The 18,536-nt window shown below is 54.9% G+C and overlaps 4 protein-coding genes across 4 annotated transcripts; all 4 read right to left on the bottom strand.

Annotated features, from left to right (window-relative positions):
* Window positions 1–2,428: 2,428 nt before the first annotated feature.
* Window positions 2,429–2,872, bottom strand: MYCTH_2058752 (uncharacterized protein; the record flags this gene model as incomplete). The annotated part of the gene is made up of 1 exon (XM_003661897.1): window positions 2,429–2,872. One exon carries the CDS (start codon window positions 2,870–2,872, stop codon window positions 2,429–2,431), a length of 444 nt encoding a protein of 147 aa, XP_003661945.1.
* A 4,167-nt stretch (window positions 2,873–7,039) lies between these two features.
* MYCTH_2057234 (uncharacterized protein) lies at window positions 7,040–8,072 on the bottom strand (the record flags this gene model as incomplete). The annotated part of the gene is made up of 3 exons (XM_003661896.1): window positions 7,040–7,436; window positions 7,639–7,798; window positions 8,042–8,072. 3 exons carry the CDS (start codon window positions 8,070–8,072, stop codon window positions 7,040–7,042), a joined length of 588 nt encoding a protein of 195 aa, XP_003661944.1.
* Window positions 8,073–12,171: 4,099 nt separating this feature from the next.
* MYCTH_2301882 (uncharacterized protein) lies at window positions 12,172–14,597 on the bottom strand. The gene is made up of 6 exons (XM_003661895.1): window positions 14,472–14,597; window positions 14,345–14,415; window positions 14,129–14,259; window positions 13,922–14,038; window positions 12,859–13,777; window positions 12,172–12,785 (listed from the first exon to the last, which is right to left on the bottom strand). Exons 1-6 carry the CDS (start codon window positions 14,491–14,493, stop codon window positions 12,555–12,557), a joined length of 1,491 nt encoding a protein of 496 aa, XP_003661943.1. The 5' UTR covers window positions 14,494–14,597; the 3' UTR covers window positions 12,172–12,554.
* Window positions 14,598–15,192: 595 nt separating this feature from the next.
* MYCTH_2301878 (uncharacterized protein) lies at window positions 15,193–17,765 on the bottom strand. The gene is made up of 3 exons (XM_003661894.1): window positions 16,667–17,765; window positions 16,318–16,570; window positions 15,193–16,209 (listed from the first exon to the last, which is right to left on the bottom strand). The coding sequence occupies exons 1-3, from the start codon at window positions 17,500–17,502 to the stop codon at window positions 15,247–15,249; spliced, it is 2,052 nt and encodes a 683-aa protein (XP_003661942.1). The 5' UTR covers window positions 17,503–17,765; the 3' UTR covers window positions 15,193–15,246.
* Between the last annotated feature and the right edge of the window lie 771 nt (window positions 17,766–18,536).

Here is an 18,536-nt window from a genome sequence, read left to right as displayed (position 1 = left end):
ACAACCTGTAAGCGCAGTCATTGCCGTGCCCACACGTCCTGCAAGTACGGACTACCCCGTAGTGTACAGTACACATGGCTAGCAGTCCCCAGTATGTGGTCTCTGTCACACAGTTACCGATGCGAACGGATCAGTGTCGACGTTTGGACAAGATTACTGCCTGAATATGACAGGCTCAACCTTCGTAAAGGCCTTCCTTGCCTAATTCTCGGTTAGTTGAACTTTATTTGTTTAATTACCTATCTAGCTTGTCAGCCTAAAAAGGAAGGGATTCCAAAGAAAGGGGGGGGAAAGCCACTTCTGTTGCGCAGTCATCCAGTGTTCAATCACATACCGGCTAGATCTCATGACTAATTACCTCTACTCGGCAAAGTATTTATCTGAAGAGCGAAGGATGTAGAATGGCTCGATTTCATTCAGAAGCGTAACGAACAGTACGTGGACACAGCTAGCAGGAATGGGTCCAACATCCTTTCCGAAGTCTCAGCATGGGACACCCGATCACTGCCAATGGTTTGCATCTCAGAGACATCCGTGACGAATGTCGGGACACAGATCGTAACTCGGAATCGTTCTGCAAAAGGTAGCACCCAGAATGTGCGAATCAACTTGCTCCATGCTCTCCGTCGAGGTTGGGGTTCTGCATATTAATTTAGACGTGGGAATCCACTGCAGTCGGAAACTGCTACAGCATAAAGGTGCTGCAGTCCCTACGACACCACAGCGGTATACGCGCCGTGGGCGGCACTCCTGGAACTCTCGTATGAGCCTCAGAAGTGGTGATAAAATGCGTTGATTGTTGAATATCTAGGCAGTGCCGGAGGCACTGCAAGGAGCTCCCTAAATACTCTGTCGGAACCCAAAACGGAGAACCGGCTCCCGTTAGGGAACCATGGTTAGGATAGTAGGTTATAAGGCACTCTGGCCCACATACTCCGTATACATAGTACACCTCTTCCAGCATTATTAATCCTAGTGTGATACATGCCCTATAACTAACGCAAATCAGAAAAGTAGCCAAGAAGTCTAGGTACAACTAACCTAATACAAATTTCTATAATACAGAAGTATTAATACCTAGTCTCTCCCTCCTGGTTTTCTACCTTTGCAAGCGGTCGGGGCATTGAGTGTGCCAGGCACTGAAGAAACTCAGGAGGCACTGCCTCCCAAAACAGCCAGTCGAAGCCCTGTAAGGCTCAGCGATTGAACATCGTAGCGATGTTTAAGCTGATCCTTCATCTAGTGCCATATATTCTCAATAGGGCTCAAATCTGGGCTTCGAGCTGGCCACTATAGGACCTGGATTCTTATGCTCGAAAGGGCTGTCAACCTGGAGATTTTCTCTGTAAGTACCTTTATATAGAAAATTATTAGGAGAGTGACATGGTATGATAATTGTGTAAGTGGCTTGCAAAAGAGTTGAAAAAAGTGGGGCATGTATCGCACTAGGATTAATAATGCTGGAAGAGGTGTACAACAAAAGTGGGGCCCTGTTGTCTCACGTGGTCAGAACCGACCACGTGATAGCCTTGTTCTGTAACAGAAACTCCGCGTAGCAGCATTCCCTTGTGTTGTGCCATCAGCAAATAACCGAGCTGAGATGGCCTAATTAAGTTTTCCTCAAAATCAAAACGCAACTTGTTCCCCGTTTACGCCTTCTGCCTCCTTTCACCCTGGATCTGATTTAGGCAGTTGCTGGCGACCACTGTGGACAATCCGAGTTAGGCTTTTCTCCGCCCAGAGCTGCGCCCCGACTTTCCCGGCCATTCTAGAGAAGGGAAGAGCCAAACCAAACAGACAAAGGGAGCCGCTTTCCGGTAAGAGTGTAACGTAGACGCCTTTTTTTTTTTTTTTTTTTTCTCGGCTGCCAAGCTGCCATCGTTCTCTCATAACTTTGGGCACATCAACAATTCAGACATTCGAGCTCACGTATCCATTCAGACGCACGATGTTACGATTAAATATTCGACGAAAAAACACAATAACCGCCCACAACGATGATGCCCAGACCAAACCTCCACCACCGCAGCCGCTGACTCTTGCGAGCCCTTCTAGTCTTCGAGCGATGATTCGAGGGGGACAAAAATAGAATACAGATAAGCGTCCCCGTTTGAACTCTCTCCCCGTTACCTCAAGGCTCGATGAATCTCCTGATTTCCTCCATAACCATCCCGTTGCACACCAGGCTTGACCATTACCGCCTCCGTATCCTGCACACTCAACTCCATCTGCACTTGTGGCACACACGGTTCACTTTCCCTGAGACGACGATTTCGAGTTCTTGTCGTGTCTCGAGGAACCTCTGCCCTCCTTCCCGCTATAATTCAGCTCGATGTTGTACAAGTCGGACGAAGCGACCGAAGAATGTTGGCGGTGTTTCCGGGAGTCTTTTCCCTTTCCTCCGTCTTTCCTGCCAGAGTCACCTGAGCTAGTCTGAGCTTGAGAATATGTCAGGGCTGTTCGGCTGCAAAAAGCGGACGGCAGGGAACAAGCCCCTTGGCCACAACGTTGGGCACTCGGACTTACGATCTTTGATACAGCTGCGACAACACCCGTGATCACACCTATCCATCCATTCCCACTCGTTTGTGACCGGGTTCATCTCCCATCTCGGCTCGGGTGACGCATTGACGCACCACCCGCTATCGTTACGCCCTCCACACTTGCAACATGTCCACCCGCCACTACCTGCGCTTCGAAAGTCGCAGTTTACTAGTGGACAAGGCGATGCCGATGCTTGGGACGCGGCAAAGGTGATGTTGTGGCATGGTGTTTCGTAACCGGTCTCCAAGTCTATGAGCGCCGAGGGACAGTAGTGCCAGGTCACGGACTGGTGACCGCAAGTGTGGTGGTGGGGGTGCCCGTGGCACATGGCTGGGTTTGAGGTCGACAAAGGAAAAGAGAGGAATTTGGATAATTATTCAACAAGGGCTTGCTGGTCAATAGGTGGTCGGAGACTGGCAAGCAGATCTTCGAATTCCGCCCTTCGCTGACGGGAGTCTCGGATTACATTCTGGACGCCCAACATTCAAGAAGTAGACCACCTGGGCTTATTTATACGGCTGCGATCTGTCTCCCGAGCGGTTGGACCGTTTCGGACCGTTCCCGTTGGCATCGCCGAGCGAGGGCCGGGGTCGGTTGCTATTCAGCTGCCTCCCCGGGGCAGGTGGCTAAGAGCAAGCCCTGAACGGGATGGGGGACTCGTTCTGAGGCCTTTCATCAAGGCGGTCGATCTGCACTTGGGGCACCTCGCTTCTCTGGTGATGAGCGAGGCTAATATCGTTGATAGGTTGTTGGATCCCCGAGATACCGCGGCGTAAGTTCCGGATGCTCGCAATCACACCCTCAGCAGCATCGCAGTGCGGTATTTTGCGCCCATCCTTTTCTTCTCCTACAACCATTTCACACTGTTATGTCTGTCGTTGAGTATACGGTGCTCTGATGGCCGAATGATCGATCGACCGGTTGATCAAATTGGCGCACAGCGTCCCGGTGCTGTGCTGACGAATCAGATGCCTTCAAGGGCAAACCAAGACGGGTTTAGCAGATCTGGACCCCGATCCCTCACCCGGCAGAGAGCGACGGGGTGTATGGATTGTGTGTACTCTATTGCGGAGACTATAGTGCGCACACTCCACTGCTCTATCTGTACATAGTAGTGGAGTGTGCGTATGCACATGCGCACAATCCGCAAGAGTACACGCGACAGGGCGGATTGGCGTTCCCGTTTCCGGGTCGATCAACATTCCAACGAGGTCATTCTTGATCCGCTATCGCCTCGCATCTCAGCTTCGGTGGTCCTAAAAAGCAACGAAACGTCGCGAGACTAACCGCGTACGATCTCAGGAGATGCTCTCAATGGGGTGGGGGATCGACGCCAGGATGGCAGCTCTCGGGCTTGATCCCTGCGCACTCACCCTTGTTCGTTCATCAGCCCTTCAAATAATGCCATTGTGTGATCAGTGACTGGACTGTAGCAGGATCTGCCTCGGGTATGCAACACAAGATCTCGCAAGCTCAAGCCACTCTAATCCCCCGGCACGTCTACCATGGAACTGGTAACAACAGCACAGGACTGCATATGCACGGCGTGGATGCGGGCTGCAGCGATTGGTGTCTACGCTGCCCTCGGTTGCGTTGGTGTACATCCGTAGAGCAGTGGAGATCTTAGTTTAGGTCCCGGCGCTGTGGCTCGTCGCTTGCTTTTCTGCACTTCTTAGCAGAACCCGCTCCATCATTTATCAGACAGGCTTTGGAGAAAGTTTCCGGGTATCCAGCCGTCGGCCGGCCATTGTGCGATGTGCTTCAGGCCATTTGCAATAGCCTCGATGCCCTCCTTATTGTTTCTTGGATCATTGACGCCGCGGGCGGCTGCTACCCTACTCTAAGTCCTAGATGGGAATCACACCCTCGCCGACAAACTGGTTTCTATTCTCCCCCCTGCAATCGGGTTAGGACACAAGGCGTGATGCATTTGCTCACACCCCCTCCCCTGTTCATGAGGTGTGGCGCATAGAATGTATTCATCACATACAACCTTGTGTTGCTCACTGAAATATCATAGGGCTACAATGAGATATGTGAGTTTTGTCATTCCTGTCGAGCATACGGTGCCTATTCGTGGCGTTTCGCAAAGATGCTTAGGGTTGATACTGCTATAATGCTTAAGGTAGCCGCTGGTTACCGAGGCAGCGGAATGCATGATAACAGTGTAATAGACGTTGGCACGAGACCATCCTCAAGGCTGGTAAAGGGGATCCTCTTCAAGCCTCATATCTTAGATTCGGAGCCGAGGACGGGCAAATCAAGGCAGATCGCTGTGAACACCATTCGCCTTAGACTAGGCCGACTGACACACGGTCAGCGCAACAAGGGACTGACTGTCTCACATCGCCACCCGTCGCCGCCACGCATTATCGGGGCGAGATGCGGAAGGCGGTAATTATGTGCGCCGGATCTCGCACCCGTCGACGACCTCGAGGCCTTGTGTCACGGGCATCTGAAAACCACCCTCTTCCTGACTTCTGGCAATGCACTTAACGGGCTGGAGGGCTTGGGTGCGCTACCCGTTTGTATAGTAAGTAGCATACGACCTTCTCTGGCTTCCCCTGCTGCTGTGACCAGCAGAGTCCGGCAAGCCGTCGGACGGGTTCCTGGAATCAGAAGGGACTAGTGTACCGAACGTTGGGTAGGTACGCACCTATGTAGCCTTGCGGGCGGTTGCAGGACAAAAACACGGGCTTCCAGGGCATCACATCGCCTCGGTTCCCAGCATCACTTGGCTACTAATTATGGCACAAAATAAATATGATATCGTTCCATTCATCCATGGTAAGTCCCACACTTTGTGCCCGCAATCAAGAAGCTAGCATCGACGTATCAACACCTCTTGAATGTAGAGCCGGTCTCGTCTGGGAAGTGCCTATTTTTGGGCCGTAGGATCCCATGTATGTATGTACATGTACGTACCAGGTACTCCGTACACTACTGGGTAGCACGACACACTAGCTCAGGACGGGTGCAGATCAGTCAGCGGCAGTGATCACCCGCCGGCCTGCTGTTCCGCACTCCCGAGAGAGCTGTTTGACGCGCTTTGTCGAACAGTGCAATTGTATGTATGTATGTACATACGGATGACGTATAGAGTACTCCGCACTGGTGCAGGGAGGCATTCACTACCTAACTACACAACCATACAACTCGCCACATATACAGATATATATACACAATCAAGGAGTAAAACGCTCAACTAGCCATTGAAGGAAACGGCCCAGAACTTGCACTTCACTGACCTGTGGACAGGGGGTGGAAAGCCCAGCACAGGTGGCTCATTGGTCGCGTGGTTGATGAGTGTTCGGATGTTCAGTATCAATAAGCACAAGGCGGCCATTCTACCGAAATGGTTGGGTGGTGGGTTGGTTAGAATTTCTTGCGTGTTCATACCCTACCAAGATGCAGTTCACCGAAGCCCGTGATAGCCAAGGTAATTGGACTTTGACCCCCTCTAACTACTCGGGAAGGGCGGTGAGTATTATGGTTAGAGGACCATCGAAAGTGACTGGTTGAGGCGTCACGTACGCCATCGCCGGGATTAACCGGAGCCTTACTTGGTTTCGACCGCTTGCCAGGTCCCGATCGTACGAGAGGGCCCTTCTATCTTCACCGAGATTCAGCAAAAGCCATCGACTTACGCACATGTATGGAGTACACCCGTGCTCTGGACTGGCCACGGGCGGCGGAGGCAGCCGAGGCTTACAGTAGAGAACGCTATACCTCCATACTTTGTATTAGATGATCTTCAAGCAGTCCGAGACAGACGGGCCAACGTCTGGAGGTCCGGAAACGGGACGGTGACACCAGACTTGCCGCTCGGGCCGGTCTCGAACATCGGGCTTGGCGCGCAGAAAACCAACCCCCTCTCCTTGTAATAATCTACTGTAGGCCTGCTGTGTAAATAGAGAGATCGGAAACAAAAAAAGGATTGTAAACTCCGTAGAGGAGGCAAGAAGAGAGACAACTAAAAGAAAGGCAGGGTCGATCTCGACCCGAGACCCTTGGAACAAGCAACCCGAAAGCCGTGGCCGCCTTAACGACCGTACAAATGGTATGCTACATGAGCGTGCCCAGATCCTCTAGTCCCCCCGTGAACATGAATGCAGCTTATTTAGTGTTCCCTTGTTGGGTGATGTGCGCTCTTTCCGTTCCTTTTTTTCCTGGCCCCCGCCCAAAAATGGTAGTTTGTCGCTTTGTCCGAATAATAATAATGCAAAGAAGGAGCGACCCTGTCTTTTCTCCCATTTCCTCCCTCGTGAACGTGCGCGCATACACCCCCTTCCCCCCAAAAAAATTCCCATCATTTTTGGTTCGACATCACCCGTTACTTTGGTCATCACATGGAGAAAAAGGCCGGTAGCAAGCCACCGCAGTAAAACGAAAGAAGAAGGAGGAGGAGAGAAGAAGAAGAGGAAGAGGAAAAATAAGAAGAAAAGAACGAAAAAAGATGATGGCGGGGAAATAGCGAACGCCACCGAACCGTCAGTCACCTACGCTTCGGTTTTTTAGAAGACGCTGAAGACGAAGAAGAAGAGGAAGAGAATCCGGGAGAGGATAAGCAGCCGGCGGCGGCGTAGGCGGTAGTGGTAGTGGCAGGCGTCGTCGTCGTCGTCGTCGTCGTAGGAGGAGGAGGAGCAGGAGAGCGGAGGCCGGGGGTGGCAGTGGGGTCAGAGTCACGGTCGGAGCCCCGGGGGTCGGGGCGGCAGGCGTCGCAGCAGACGTGGTAGCAGAAGGTGTCCGGGCTGGCGCGCAGGCGGTGCTGGCACCAGCGGTACTCGTTGCCGCGGCCGCCGCACCGGCAGCAGGCCCAGCGGCCGCCCAGCTGGGCCAGCCGGCAGACGCCGGACTCGCAGGCGGGCGAGATGAGGCAACCTCCTGTCGCGCTATTTAGGCCGATGTTAATGGGTGAGTCTTCCATTTTATTCTTTTTCATTGATCTTTTATCTTTTTTGTTCCCTCGTTCTTTCCTTCTTTTTTTTTCAGTTTTTTATTTCCTAAATTTTTGCTTCCCTATTTTTGGACGGTGGCTGGGGAGCACAAGATTGGGAAGAAGAAAAAAACATCTCGAAGGGCAAGGCTACGCACCATGGGTCGTCGTAGTCCACCTGATTGATCATGGCCGCGTCGTCACCAAAATAGGTGTACTTGCACGGCATAACCTCGCCCGTGACCGGGTCGGCGACTGCATCCTGGCAGTAGTTGTAGTTGACCACCATCTCGATCGGCTGGGTGCAGGGAGGAAGGTCTGCTCGAAGTCCGAGAATGTCAGCATCGGTGGCATAGAGCGCAGATCTCTAGCTAATTAGCCCTCCTCGTCATCGATCTCGCGGTCCAGACTGGACGGGCGGGCGGAAAGACACTCCGGTGGAAGAGACACAGGCATTTCTGAGTCTATCCGAGCCTGCCCCAAAGCAATGACCGATAGTACCCCGGAGGAAGGGGTGGAGGAAAAAGCGAGGGTTAGGCGGAAGGGGTGGAGACGACGTACGGTGGTGGTGGGAGTAGCTCCAGTGACACATTCTACAGTGCTGTTCCCTTTCCCTTTTTTCCCTCGGCTTGTTTTCTTTGCTTTTTTCTTGTCCCCTTCTCCTCCATAGGAGCGCTCTTCCTCTTCTGTTCCTTCCTTTCTCCGGCCGCTCGTCCCCCCTTGATCCCTCCGAGCAGAGTCCGAGTCCGAGCGGTAAGTAGATGATGCCTCTCAGATGGATGTCGTCGATGTTGACGGCCTCGGATATCTCGTTTGCTCTCCTTTCAGCCGAGAAATAGTTGCCGCACACTCGTTACTCTTTCCGCGTATAAACCAGGAAATTGCTGATAGTACGCTCTCGGATAGGACCAGGTGATGTGGCAGGATTGCCTCCAGGAGAGTTTTTCTAATATGGTAGGGATCGCTTGACTCCGATGAAGCACACCCCAAACGATGATAAGAATAAGGTTAAATATCGTTGATAGCGACCGCCTTGATTGACGCTCGTGCTTGCTGGCACACGAGGGGAGCACTTGATGACTGACAGATCCTCAGACAAGACTGTGGTCGTGGGAGGTGCTGAAAAGTGCCGCCGAGGTGGGTGGTCGAGTGGTTGTCGAGGAAGTACAACCTGAAATCAGGCAGGTGAAAATCAATCCGATGTCGTGCTGCGGGAATTGACTTGTTTTTGAGCAGCGCGAGGATGACGGCGAGAGGGCTAACGAATGCTCAGGTTGACTGGGTATCGGTGGCAACACGCGAGGCGATGTAAAGCACAACCGGACGTCGTTGGCGACTCTTCCGCGCACACCGACCAAATCCAGATGTTGATAGTGTGGTCCAGTTCCTTTATATATGATCGAGAACTCAGCAGGCTGTGCAGGACACGCGGATGAGCTGCTGACATTGTTATCGGGAATATGCACCATCAGTCGCGGCGAGGCAGTCAATCAGATCAATCGAGACGCTGTCACCGTGTGTGACGCCCTCATCAGCAGCACACCGGTCTCCGCCAACTCTCCCCACCCCTCCCCCCTCCCCGCCCCCTTCCCGCTTCCCCTCTTGCTCTCTTCCTGGTTCTGGGCGACAGGCCTCGGAATCCTTGCCGTGGGTGGATGATGAGGGTCCCCTGAGGTGGCTCAGTAAACTCTCAGACCGAAACACACGGTAGTTTCCGTTTTAGAGCCCTGCTCCCAGAGTAACAAGGGAGGGGGAAGAGGGGGGGGGGGGAGCAGTCGTCATCCGAGGGATATCTGGGGGTTATCCCCAGGCGCTCGGGAATCCCGACCCTGTGTCTGTGGTTACCGTGCTTGTAACCCGTGTCGACAACGCTCCCCCCGTCAAACGCGGGTCCATCGCGGAGGCTGAGAGGGGAAAACCGGCACGTGGCAGTCGGATCTAATCGTGCGAGCTCGTGTGCGTTGCTGCCGCCGGGGGCGCGGTAGAAGCGTGGGCCAGCGCGGGTGCGGGCTCGAAACAGCAGTGACACGAAGCTGAGACATTGGTCTTCGCTCACACCCCTCTCTTCTTCCCGCCCGCCTTTCCCCAACAATGGTATGGCGGCGCCGATGGAGCACCCAATTAACGTCGTTGGCACTTTGGCTTTGCCAAAAGAGGTCGATAAGGCTGACCACAGGTGCCGGCGAGGGTTTCTATGACAGGGCTGTGCTTGCCATTAATTATCGCCTTGTCTTTCCCTTTTGTTTACTTTCTGTTTCTTTCTAATCTACCCCTGGCGCTATTACTCGCCTCGGTACATATACCCAGCCTCGCCTTCGGGACCGAGGGCTCGGGTCCTCGCCAGAAGAGGCCGGGAGACGCCGGGAACTCTTCCCGACTGAAGCTTCTATAAATATTCTCGAGGCTGATTCTCGTCACAGCTGAAGCGGCCCAGGGGTGAATTCCGCTCACTATCCCCGTACACTAGTTGGTACCCGTCTTGACCTGACCTATCCCGTTGAATCCCGGTGGTCGCCTCGTTCTGCCCTCATTCTCTTACTGAAACACGCAGAGAGACAGGCAAGGGGGGCCGGGCGGGCGGGCGAGGGATCGGCACACTCTTTTATTTCCATCTCACGGGATTCATGACAGCAGTCAACGAGAAAGCAGAGAACAGAGGCACATTGATAGGACGTTGGTCATGGTGGGTGCCGATTGGACAGGCGAATGTTTGTCATATCTGGTGGGGCTCCGTAATACGAAGTAGAAAAAGGTAATTAGAAGAAGAATGGCAGGGGGGGGGGAATGATAGTCTCTGCACTACCTACCCAAAACAACCATCTCATTTTTATTTTTTTTTTCATTTTTTTCCTGATATTTACTTTATCATTTACGATCTCGTTCAGGTGTTGCGGGGTTAGGTTGAAGTCGAGACAGAAGCGCGGCGGGGTCAACGCGGCTCTTGGGGTAGTAAACGCGCACAGCCACACCCCTTGACAGGTACTTGATGCATCCCAGATCCCGTAGATCTGCGCTTGTCGGCGATCTATTCCGAACCTTGACCCATATCGACTACGCATGGATCGTGATGCATACTATCTAGGTGTACACTAAGGTGAGGGATTAATAATTACTAATACTTGTAACAATTGTCACTGTACCCACAGTGGGCATCACCGGCCGGCACGTCGCTGTCGTCGATCACGGAGAACAACACAAAACGCAAGCATTCTATAAAAAGCAGCACATGGGCCTGAGAGCTAGAGAAAGCAAACCTCTGTGACCGTTGCCAAGCCAAGAGTGTTCCCCTATGCAGTAGGTGAGACGCACGCGGGGTCTCCAACCACGACTCCATCCATCCCGCTCTCACAAGACTCCATCGTGCTGACGTACTTCTCAGACTCGAGGCGGCGAAGAATGTCTGAGCTCCAACTCTGATCCATCTATTACATCTGATTTGCTCAACTACGTTGCCCTCAAAGGGGAACCTAGAAGGGGGAAGACGACTGAAACCCACCAGCGGACGACGCCATGATGCATCACCATCACCACCGATGATACGTGCGCTACGCCATTGAACCCTCGCGGCCTCCGCTCTCCCAGGACTCCCCTGGGACTTCTCCAGGGGTTCACGCTTGGGTTGTCTTGTCGTTCGAGACCGAGGTATTAGCAAACAATTGAGGCTAAGCAGTTTGATTTTCGTACTCGAGAGCGAATCCCGTTGCCGCCAGCTCAAGATCCTGAACCCTTCTCGAAGATCGATCGCATCCCAGGTACATTTTAGACTTGCGTGTTGTGTCTAAGTACTGAAACAGCTTGGGGTTTCAAAACAAAACACTCTTTCCTTAAGCCGCTACCAGACACTTGCCGGCGTCTTGGCAGTTCAAGGGAAGTTCTTGCTAAGCAAAAAAGCAAAGAGGGAAAAGGAAATACGGAAAGAACAATATATTATTTCAAAAAAAAATAAGACCAAGGAGAAAAAGAGCAAAGGAAGGGGAAAGAAAATCAAATCGTACACCTTTCACGACCTCCTCACCGATCTGATCTCGTACGCCGATTCTACGTTCTGTTTTCACTGGTCTCACCTTCGCATGGACCTGCTTGGCACGCAACCTTCCTGCCTAGGTAGGTAGGTACCCAAACCCCACCCAATTCGCAAGGTTAGTACCTATTAGGTATGTAGGTAGCCAAGCTGAAACAGCGAGATCGATTCAGCACCAGAACACCCCTCCAGTCCAAAGCTGTTGCACGACTACGTCACCTTACCCTCGGCTGGGGAGGATGGTTAATTATAGTATCATGGATTCGCAGCGGGTGGGCTATTAATTTGTTGTTGACGATCAGATCTCCCTGACGCAAGAGGTGGACCGCGCTTGGCTCTCGCGAGGACGAGCGAAGCTACCTACCTTTACCTTACCTTACCTAGCAGGCCACGGTACGGAGCAGCACTCTCTTGGATGACGTGGACGAAAAGAGGACAAAACAAGAAAGCTTGAACCGAGGTAGAAAGCGTGTACTTATCATTTGACGAATGTCGGATTCTTTGTGGATCTAAATTATTCATCGGTAAGATCGAGCATTGACAACTCTCTTGAGTGCATGGGGGATCTTGGGTCGCTCTAATCAACGCCCTACTAGTGGTATAGCTACTAATAATGCGCATCCCTTGAACTTGACCAGCAGCTAGGTGCTGGACTGCAAAGCTTGGTCCGCCTGGTGAACCAACATCCAGGTGCGTCTGGTGATATCCCCAAGCCGGATATTCATTAATTAAGGTAGTCGAAGGAACCCGAGAGGAGAGATAATAGAATACGGCCGTTGGAACCAGAGGCGCCCTACATGAGATACTTTCAATCTACCTCCAGGTGCCGCAGTGATACAGGAGGGAAGGCACAAAATTTTGATGGCATCGCGCGTCGGCCGATCACGATCTTGATTGGCCTGGAGCCTGAAAGGATGATTAAATATTTACAGTTTTCTTCACGCGAAGAATGCACCTGGTCTATTTGTTTGTCTTGATTTGCCCGGAGCCAGGCCCAGCCATAATGGCTCAACCACAGCCTTGAAAACAATTGAACCCGGATAATTAATAGTCTCACTTTCCTTTGGAGAAGGACACGACCGCCCACTTTCCGTTCCATGCCCACTTGCGCGCTCCTGAATCGCCGCCTCCGCCCTCCGTCTGCTTGAGTTTCTCGTCCTCGCCGGGCTTCAACCCGACCACAACGTCCGCCTTGCACGTCCTAAGCGCCAGGATGTTGAGCCCCGACCCGGGACCGAGCGGCCCGAGGGCCTCGGGGAACGGCGTCGTCGGGTCCCAAGCGACCTACGGGTTGGGAGGGGAAGGTGCGTAAGCAAGAGAGAAAAGAAAGATTAGAACATAGCGGGGGCAGACTCACATCGCCAACCAGCTTCCTGTAATTCAGATCGCCCTTAAACACGACCAGCTCGGCCTCCCTCAGGTCGTCCACCAGCTCCGTCGCCTCGGCCGGCAACCTCCAGAAGCAGCCGGGCCCCGTCCAGACGCGGTTCGGGCGCAGGACGAGCTGGCCCTCGGCGTGGAACCGGCTCCACTCGTCGAAGAGGAAGGCCAGCTCGGCCACCTGGGCGTCGGTCAGCTTCTCGGGCTCGCGACCCTGCAGCCGGTCCTCGTCGGTGGGCGTCTCGTAGAAGGCGCGCGGGTCCGCCAGCGCGTTGAGCAGCGCGGCGAAGTCGCCCGGCAGCACGTCCGACACGAACCAGGGGATCGACTTGGGGTGCAGCACCACCGTCGTGGCCAGCCCCGCCGACAGCAGGTAGCCGGCCAGGACGAGGTCGACAAAGAGCTCGAACCCGGCGTTGTCGAGCACAATGTCGACCCGCCGCCCCTTCCGCCCCTGCTGCTGCTGCTGCTGCTGCTGCTGCTGCTGCTGCTGCTGCGGCTGCTCTTGCTGCTCGTCCCGCTTGGCCGCCGCTAGCAGGTGGGCGTACGCCTGCGGCAGGTCGTTGACCAGGATGTTCTTCTCGGCGGCCCGCCTCGCCTCGGACCCCTGCAGCTTCTGGATGTCCTCGTACGTCAGGCTCGTGAGCAGCGAGAGGTCGGTCGCGTTGCCCCAGAGGCAGACCTCGCACATCTCGGCGAACAGGAGCGCGTCGGCCTCCGGGTCCGGGGCCGCCTTGGCGGACCGGGCGGCGCGCAGCTGCGTGACTAGCTCCTTGTAGCGCGCCGCAAGCTCCAGCACGGCCGGCCGCGAGGACCGGAAAGTCTTGATCTTTTGGCGCGCGAACACGTCGTAGTTCTTCCAGTGCGTCGAGAGGCTGAAGGAGGTCGACATGCGGCTGGAGGGCAGGTCATGGTGAAGATGGCGGGGGTTTAGCAGAGAAATAAAAGAAACAAAAGAAAAAAAAAAAAAAAAAAGAGGGAGGGGAGGGGAGGGGACGGGGCGACGCGAAGTGTATCGAGTACATCACGGCTGCACGTACCGGAAGAGGTAGCACTCGGTGAAGAGCCAGGGGGCTTTGAGCCAGGTGACGGGCCCCAGCCGCTCTAGCTCCTTGTTGTATACGGCCACGTCGGGATAGCCATCGTCTCGGATTGGTCTGCCAACACGCGAAAGAAAAACAAAAAATACACCATCAGCGCCTGTACGGCCAACGTCGACGTCCTTCCGCAGGGGAGGTCAAACGCACGTCAGGGCCCGGTCGTGCTGGACCTCGTACTTGAGCTGGGCGAGCTCGGCCACGATCTTCTTGCCCTCCTCCTGCCTGGCCGCGTCGTCGCAGGAGCCCATGGTCCGGTAGGTGTCATCAATCGCTTGGGTCTGCGAGAAAGGGTGTAGTGCCGTTAGCAGCGCTGTGGGGAGGTGGTGTTTGCTATGGGCGTTTATTTGGTCTGGGCAAACCCACGATGATGATGGGCCATCGTTCGCGGGCGGTCGGCCAGGCGAACGACGTCGGGTCGCCCGTCGAGTAGGACGCTGCGCGGATTAGGGACGGTGTCCGACACGGAGCAGGGAAGAATATGAGAACATACGAAGCTTAGGGTCGAATTCCATCGTTGGCGGACCGGGTTCGCAGGGATTGCGGGTTGGGACAACGAACGTCGAGGAATTGGAATTCGGGCGCGTTTTTTTTGGCGGGGTAGCTTTCAGGCTTTCCGTCTTGGAGGGGTCAACTCCCCAGTCGCAAGCCCACAGTGACAACGTTAACTATCGTTTATCGGCTCGGCGGGAATTGCCCCGGCCCTCAGTTACCTTAACTTAGGAGGGCCGCTCTTATGGCGTAATTCTTCGGCTTATTTTCAATTTGACGCCGGCGCTTTCTGTTTCAGTTGCCATCCTCAAGTGTCTTGCAAAGAACGCCTGGCCCAGAAGTCTCAATCGAACACTTGCTCGAAGATATAGGTACCAGAATAAATACTCTCTATTTCCTAGGTGCATACCTTACTATGTATGTACATACATACAGTACGTACATACCTAATGAACTCTACGGAATGCATCCATACGGACCTATTGACCTTATCCTGGTTGTCATGCACAGCATCGCGCCACAGGCCATCATCATTGGGGAACTATTCCTTCGAGATGTACATATGTACGTCCGTACATGTACGCATTAACCATCGTGACATCAAACTCCGTGGTATCATGCTGAGAACGCAAACTCCAAAAAAAGCAAAACAAAACCAAGATAGATAAGAAAAGAGAGGGAGAGGATGAAAAGAATGGAAAGTGAAGCAAAGAAGCAGAGCTCCATTCCATCCTTAATAAGTCCTTGGTTCGTCGATCCCTCCTCCCAGTGCCCTCTCAATACCCCCCCGCCCCGGTGACCGCGCCGACGGCGAGCACCTCGATGCGGCCCGCGTACAGCCGCATCATGTGGGCCACCGGGTCCCCCCAGACGACGCCCCGCAGCTGCTCGTCCGTGACGACCTGCGCCACGACGCCCTCGCGCAGCCGCTCCTCCACCGTCGTCGCCTCGGGCCCTCCTCCCCGCTGGTGCCGCCGCGCCTTGGCGTCGCCCGACCGCAGCACCACGATGCGGCCGGCGCAGCTGAGCGTGCACGGCGGCACCTTCCACACGGGGCCGGCCGGATAAGGATCGGGATCGGGATTGGGATCGGGATCCGGATCGGTGGATTTGGTGCGCTTGGTGCGCTTGGAGGAACAGGCCGGGCAGGGGCAGGACGACGACGGCGGCGGCGGCGGCGGCTTGGTCGGACACGGCCTGTTTCGGTAACTTCTGCTGCTGGCTGCTGCTCTTTTGTCGCCGGCGTGCCGGTGTTTCTTGTCGCCCGTGTAGTTGCCGTCGTCGGCAGTGGCGACGACGGATTCGACCCGCGGCCGGGGCGCTGCGAAGAGCTCCAGGAGGCTCTTCACGTAGGCCTTGTCGGCCCGCGCCACCGGGTCGCCCTCGTTGACGAAGCTCAGGAAGATGCTCTTCCTCAGCTGTGGCCGGCGGAGGTAGTTGTCCGGCTTGGTCAGGGGCATGAGGCTGATGGGCGGCGTGCCGAAGGTGACGCAGTGGATGCGCTTGAAGAAGCCCGCCACGGCCGTGAGCTCGCTCTTGGCGGCGTCCGACTCGGAGAGCATGTGGCTGTACAGGAGCGCCGCCACGGCGCCTCCCGCGCTGTGGCCCGTGATGAGCAGCGAGTATGAGGCCCGCCACGGGTCTTCCTCGAGCAGCTGGCGGAGCCGGCGTGCCACGGGCGTCACCATCTTGCGCGCCACCGAGAGAAAGCCGGCGTGGCAGAGGTTGTCGGGGTCGTCCTGCTCAGGGGGGAAAACACACACAAAGTCAGTAATCTAATCCTTACAACCCGGGAGATGCGGAGGGAACCGAAGAAACAGAAGGGAAAAAAAAAGGCGTGGACATACCAAGAAGCCCGCCGGAGACGTCGGTGTCGTGTCGAGGTTTACGGCCCAGTCCATGAACGTTGCCGTGCCGCGGATGGCGAAGACGATGGTGTTCATGGTGTCCATGGGGACTGACTTGATCACCATGGCTTTGGTGCCCGTCCGCCAGTCGGCGGCCACGTGCGTGTCTCGCTCTGCACGACCTCTCGGCGGCTCATAGACCCTCTCCGAATACTGCGCCGCCAGACACAGCAGTGGGTATGTTGGAATGTACCTGCCAGCTCCGTCAGTCGAGGTGTGTTTATTTTGTTTCTTCTTCTTCTTTTCCTTCCTTTAACCCAAGGAGAGCCGGGGGATGAGCATCGCATACAACTTCAGGGGTGGCAGGTTCATGGGCAACCTCGAGTTTGCGTAGCAGTCCACCTTTGAGAAGAAGCTCCCCGAGACGATCCCCGCCGCGGCACTCGTTTGACCTTTCGAGTGAGCTTTGCCTTGGCTCTTCTTCTTGGACTTTGGTGGTGGTGGTGGGTTTCTGTCGGCGAGTGGTGGACTTGGTGGCTCCGGCTGAGCCAGAGCTTGCGCCGGTTTCCATGCGTATATATCGTGTTCTTTGCCACGATATCCCCCCTGATCAATCTTGGTCAGAACGCTGTCGAAGCGGTTGGCTATCTCGTCCACGACGGCGTGACTCTGCTGGATCAGCTGCCCCCTGCTGCAGTGCCACGACGGAAGGACGCCGTCCAGAAACTGATGGGTCTCCCAGTAGACGCGGTTCGATATCCCCTCCACTAGGTGGTTGCCCTGGTTAACCAGCTGGTTCCCGTAGCTGTGCCACGTCGGCAGCGCGTGCTCGAGCAGCTGGCCCGTCTCTTGGCAGACATCCCTGGCCAAGTCTACTGCAGAGTCGACATTCAGCCTACTCATAGGCGTACTGGACACGCGGGTCGGCGCCGGCGGGCGCGAGGGAGGCGGGGTTCCAAAGTAATAGTGGTGTTGGTTCACGATGATGGGTGGCTTTGCGGCATGCTGGCTGGAAGTCCCGGAAGCAGGGTCACCGAGGCGCCAGTCGGCACGGACGGATGCCTTGGTCGACGAGCAAGACGGCGGCGACCCGTACTGAGTTTCGGGCGGTGGCCATTTGTCCCTAGCCTGAGATCCCCCCGTTGAAGCTTTCTTCACTTTCTTTTTCCACTTGAAGAGCCCCATGTCGATCAAGCCCGGGTTTCACTTTAGCATCGGTGATGCTCTCGCAGCGCTTTGGTTCTCCGTTGAGGCGTGACGAGTAATTAGGGCCGGGTGCAAGGCAGGGAGGGGGGAGAGAGAAAGGGGGACAGCAGTGTGAAGTGTATGTACGTACGCACGTATGGATGGATGTATACGTCACTTGGAACCTGGTCGATGAGAAGGAGGAATCGAGAAGATGGGAAACAGAGCCATTACTATACTATTACTCCATGGACGAACGAAAAGGAACTAAGCTCGTCTGGAGGTCTCGGTAACGCGAGGCGGACCCGAGGCCCCCATCTCGTGGTCGAGGGCGGGTGTGCCTTGCTGCTATTGCAGCCAAGATGCCCCGACATGCCAGTGCCGGGGCGGCTGTGCGATCCCATTCGCTGCCGTGCAACTGCTTCGCCTCGAATCACGACCCGCGGTGGCGGATTTGCAGACCAGAACCGACCAAGGACACCGGGGTGCGAACTGGAGTCGGCATACTATGTATAGACCCCAGGGCAAGATACTCGAGTAGCCGCTGAACCCATCGAGCTCTGGTGGGGAATGGCGAGCTCGGACCGCGATGAAGGGAGGTGGGTTCGGGATACACTGTAGTGTAGTGTGGTTATGCGATCGAGGGAGAAGAGCTACACTGGGAGCTGCAGCTGCCCGCACCGCAATCGCGCGGGGCCAAGTCCATACGTACCCTAGATACCTAGATACCAACGGATACACAAACATTAATGGCTGCGACTCGGCCGTTAAGAGTCCGGAAAATTGGCCAAAGAGCAACCACCTAACACTAACCTCAGCATTGTGACATTCTGCAAAAGGTGCATAAGCGCCTCGCACAGAGAAGCGGCATAATTGCAGCTTTTATCAAGGGAAAACGACGAATAGATGGTTTGCCTTGTCTTGCTGGATGAGTTGCTCGAGGTTGATGATGACTCGTATCGTAAATAGACAAGCGGGGGGAGGTACGGATGCATATACTGTGTACAGATCGTACTTTGAATGGATTACGGAGT

This window comes from Thermothelomyces thermophilus, chromosome 2 (genome assembly GCF_000226095.1).
Source record: "Thermothelomyces thermophilus ATCC 42464 chromosome 2, complete sequence".
In the NCBI taxonomy this organism is placed as follows: domain Eukaryota; kingdom Fungi; phylum Ascomycota; class Sordariomycetes; order Sordariales; family Chaetomiaceae; genus Thermothelomyces; species Thermothelomyces thermophilus.
This window is presented reverse-complemented; position numbering and strand designations above follow the sequence as displayed.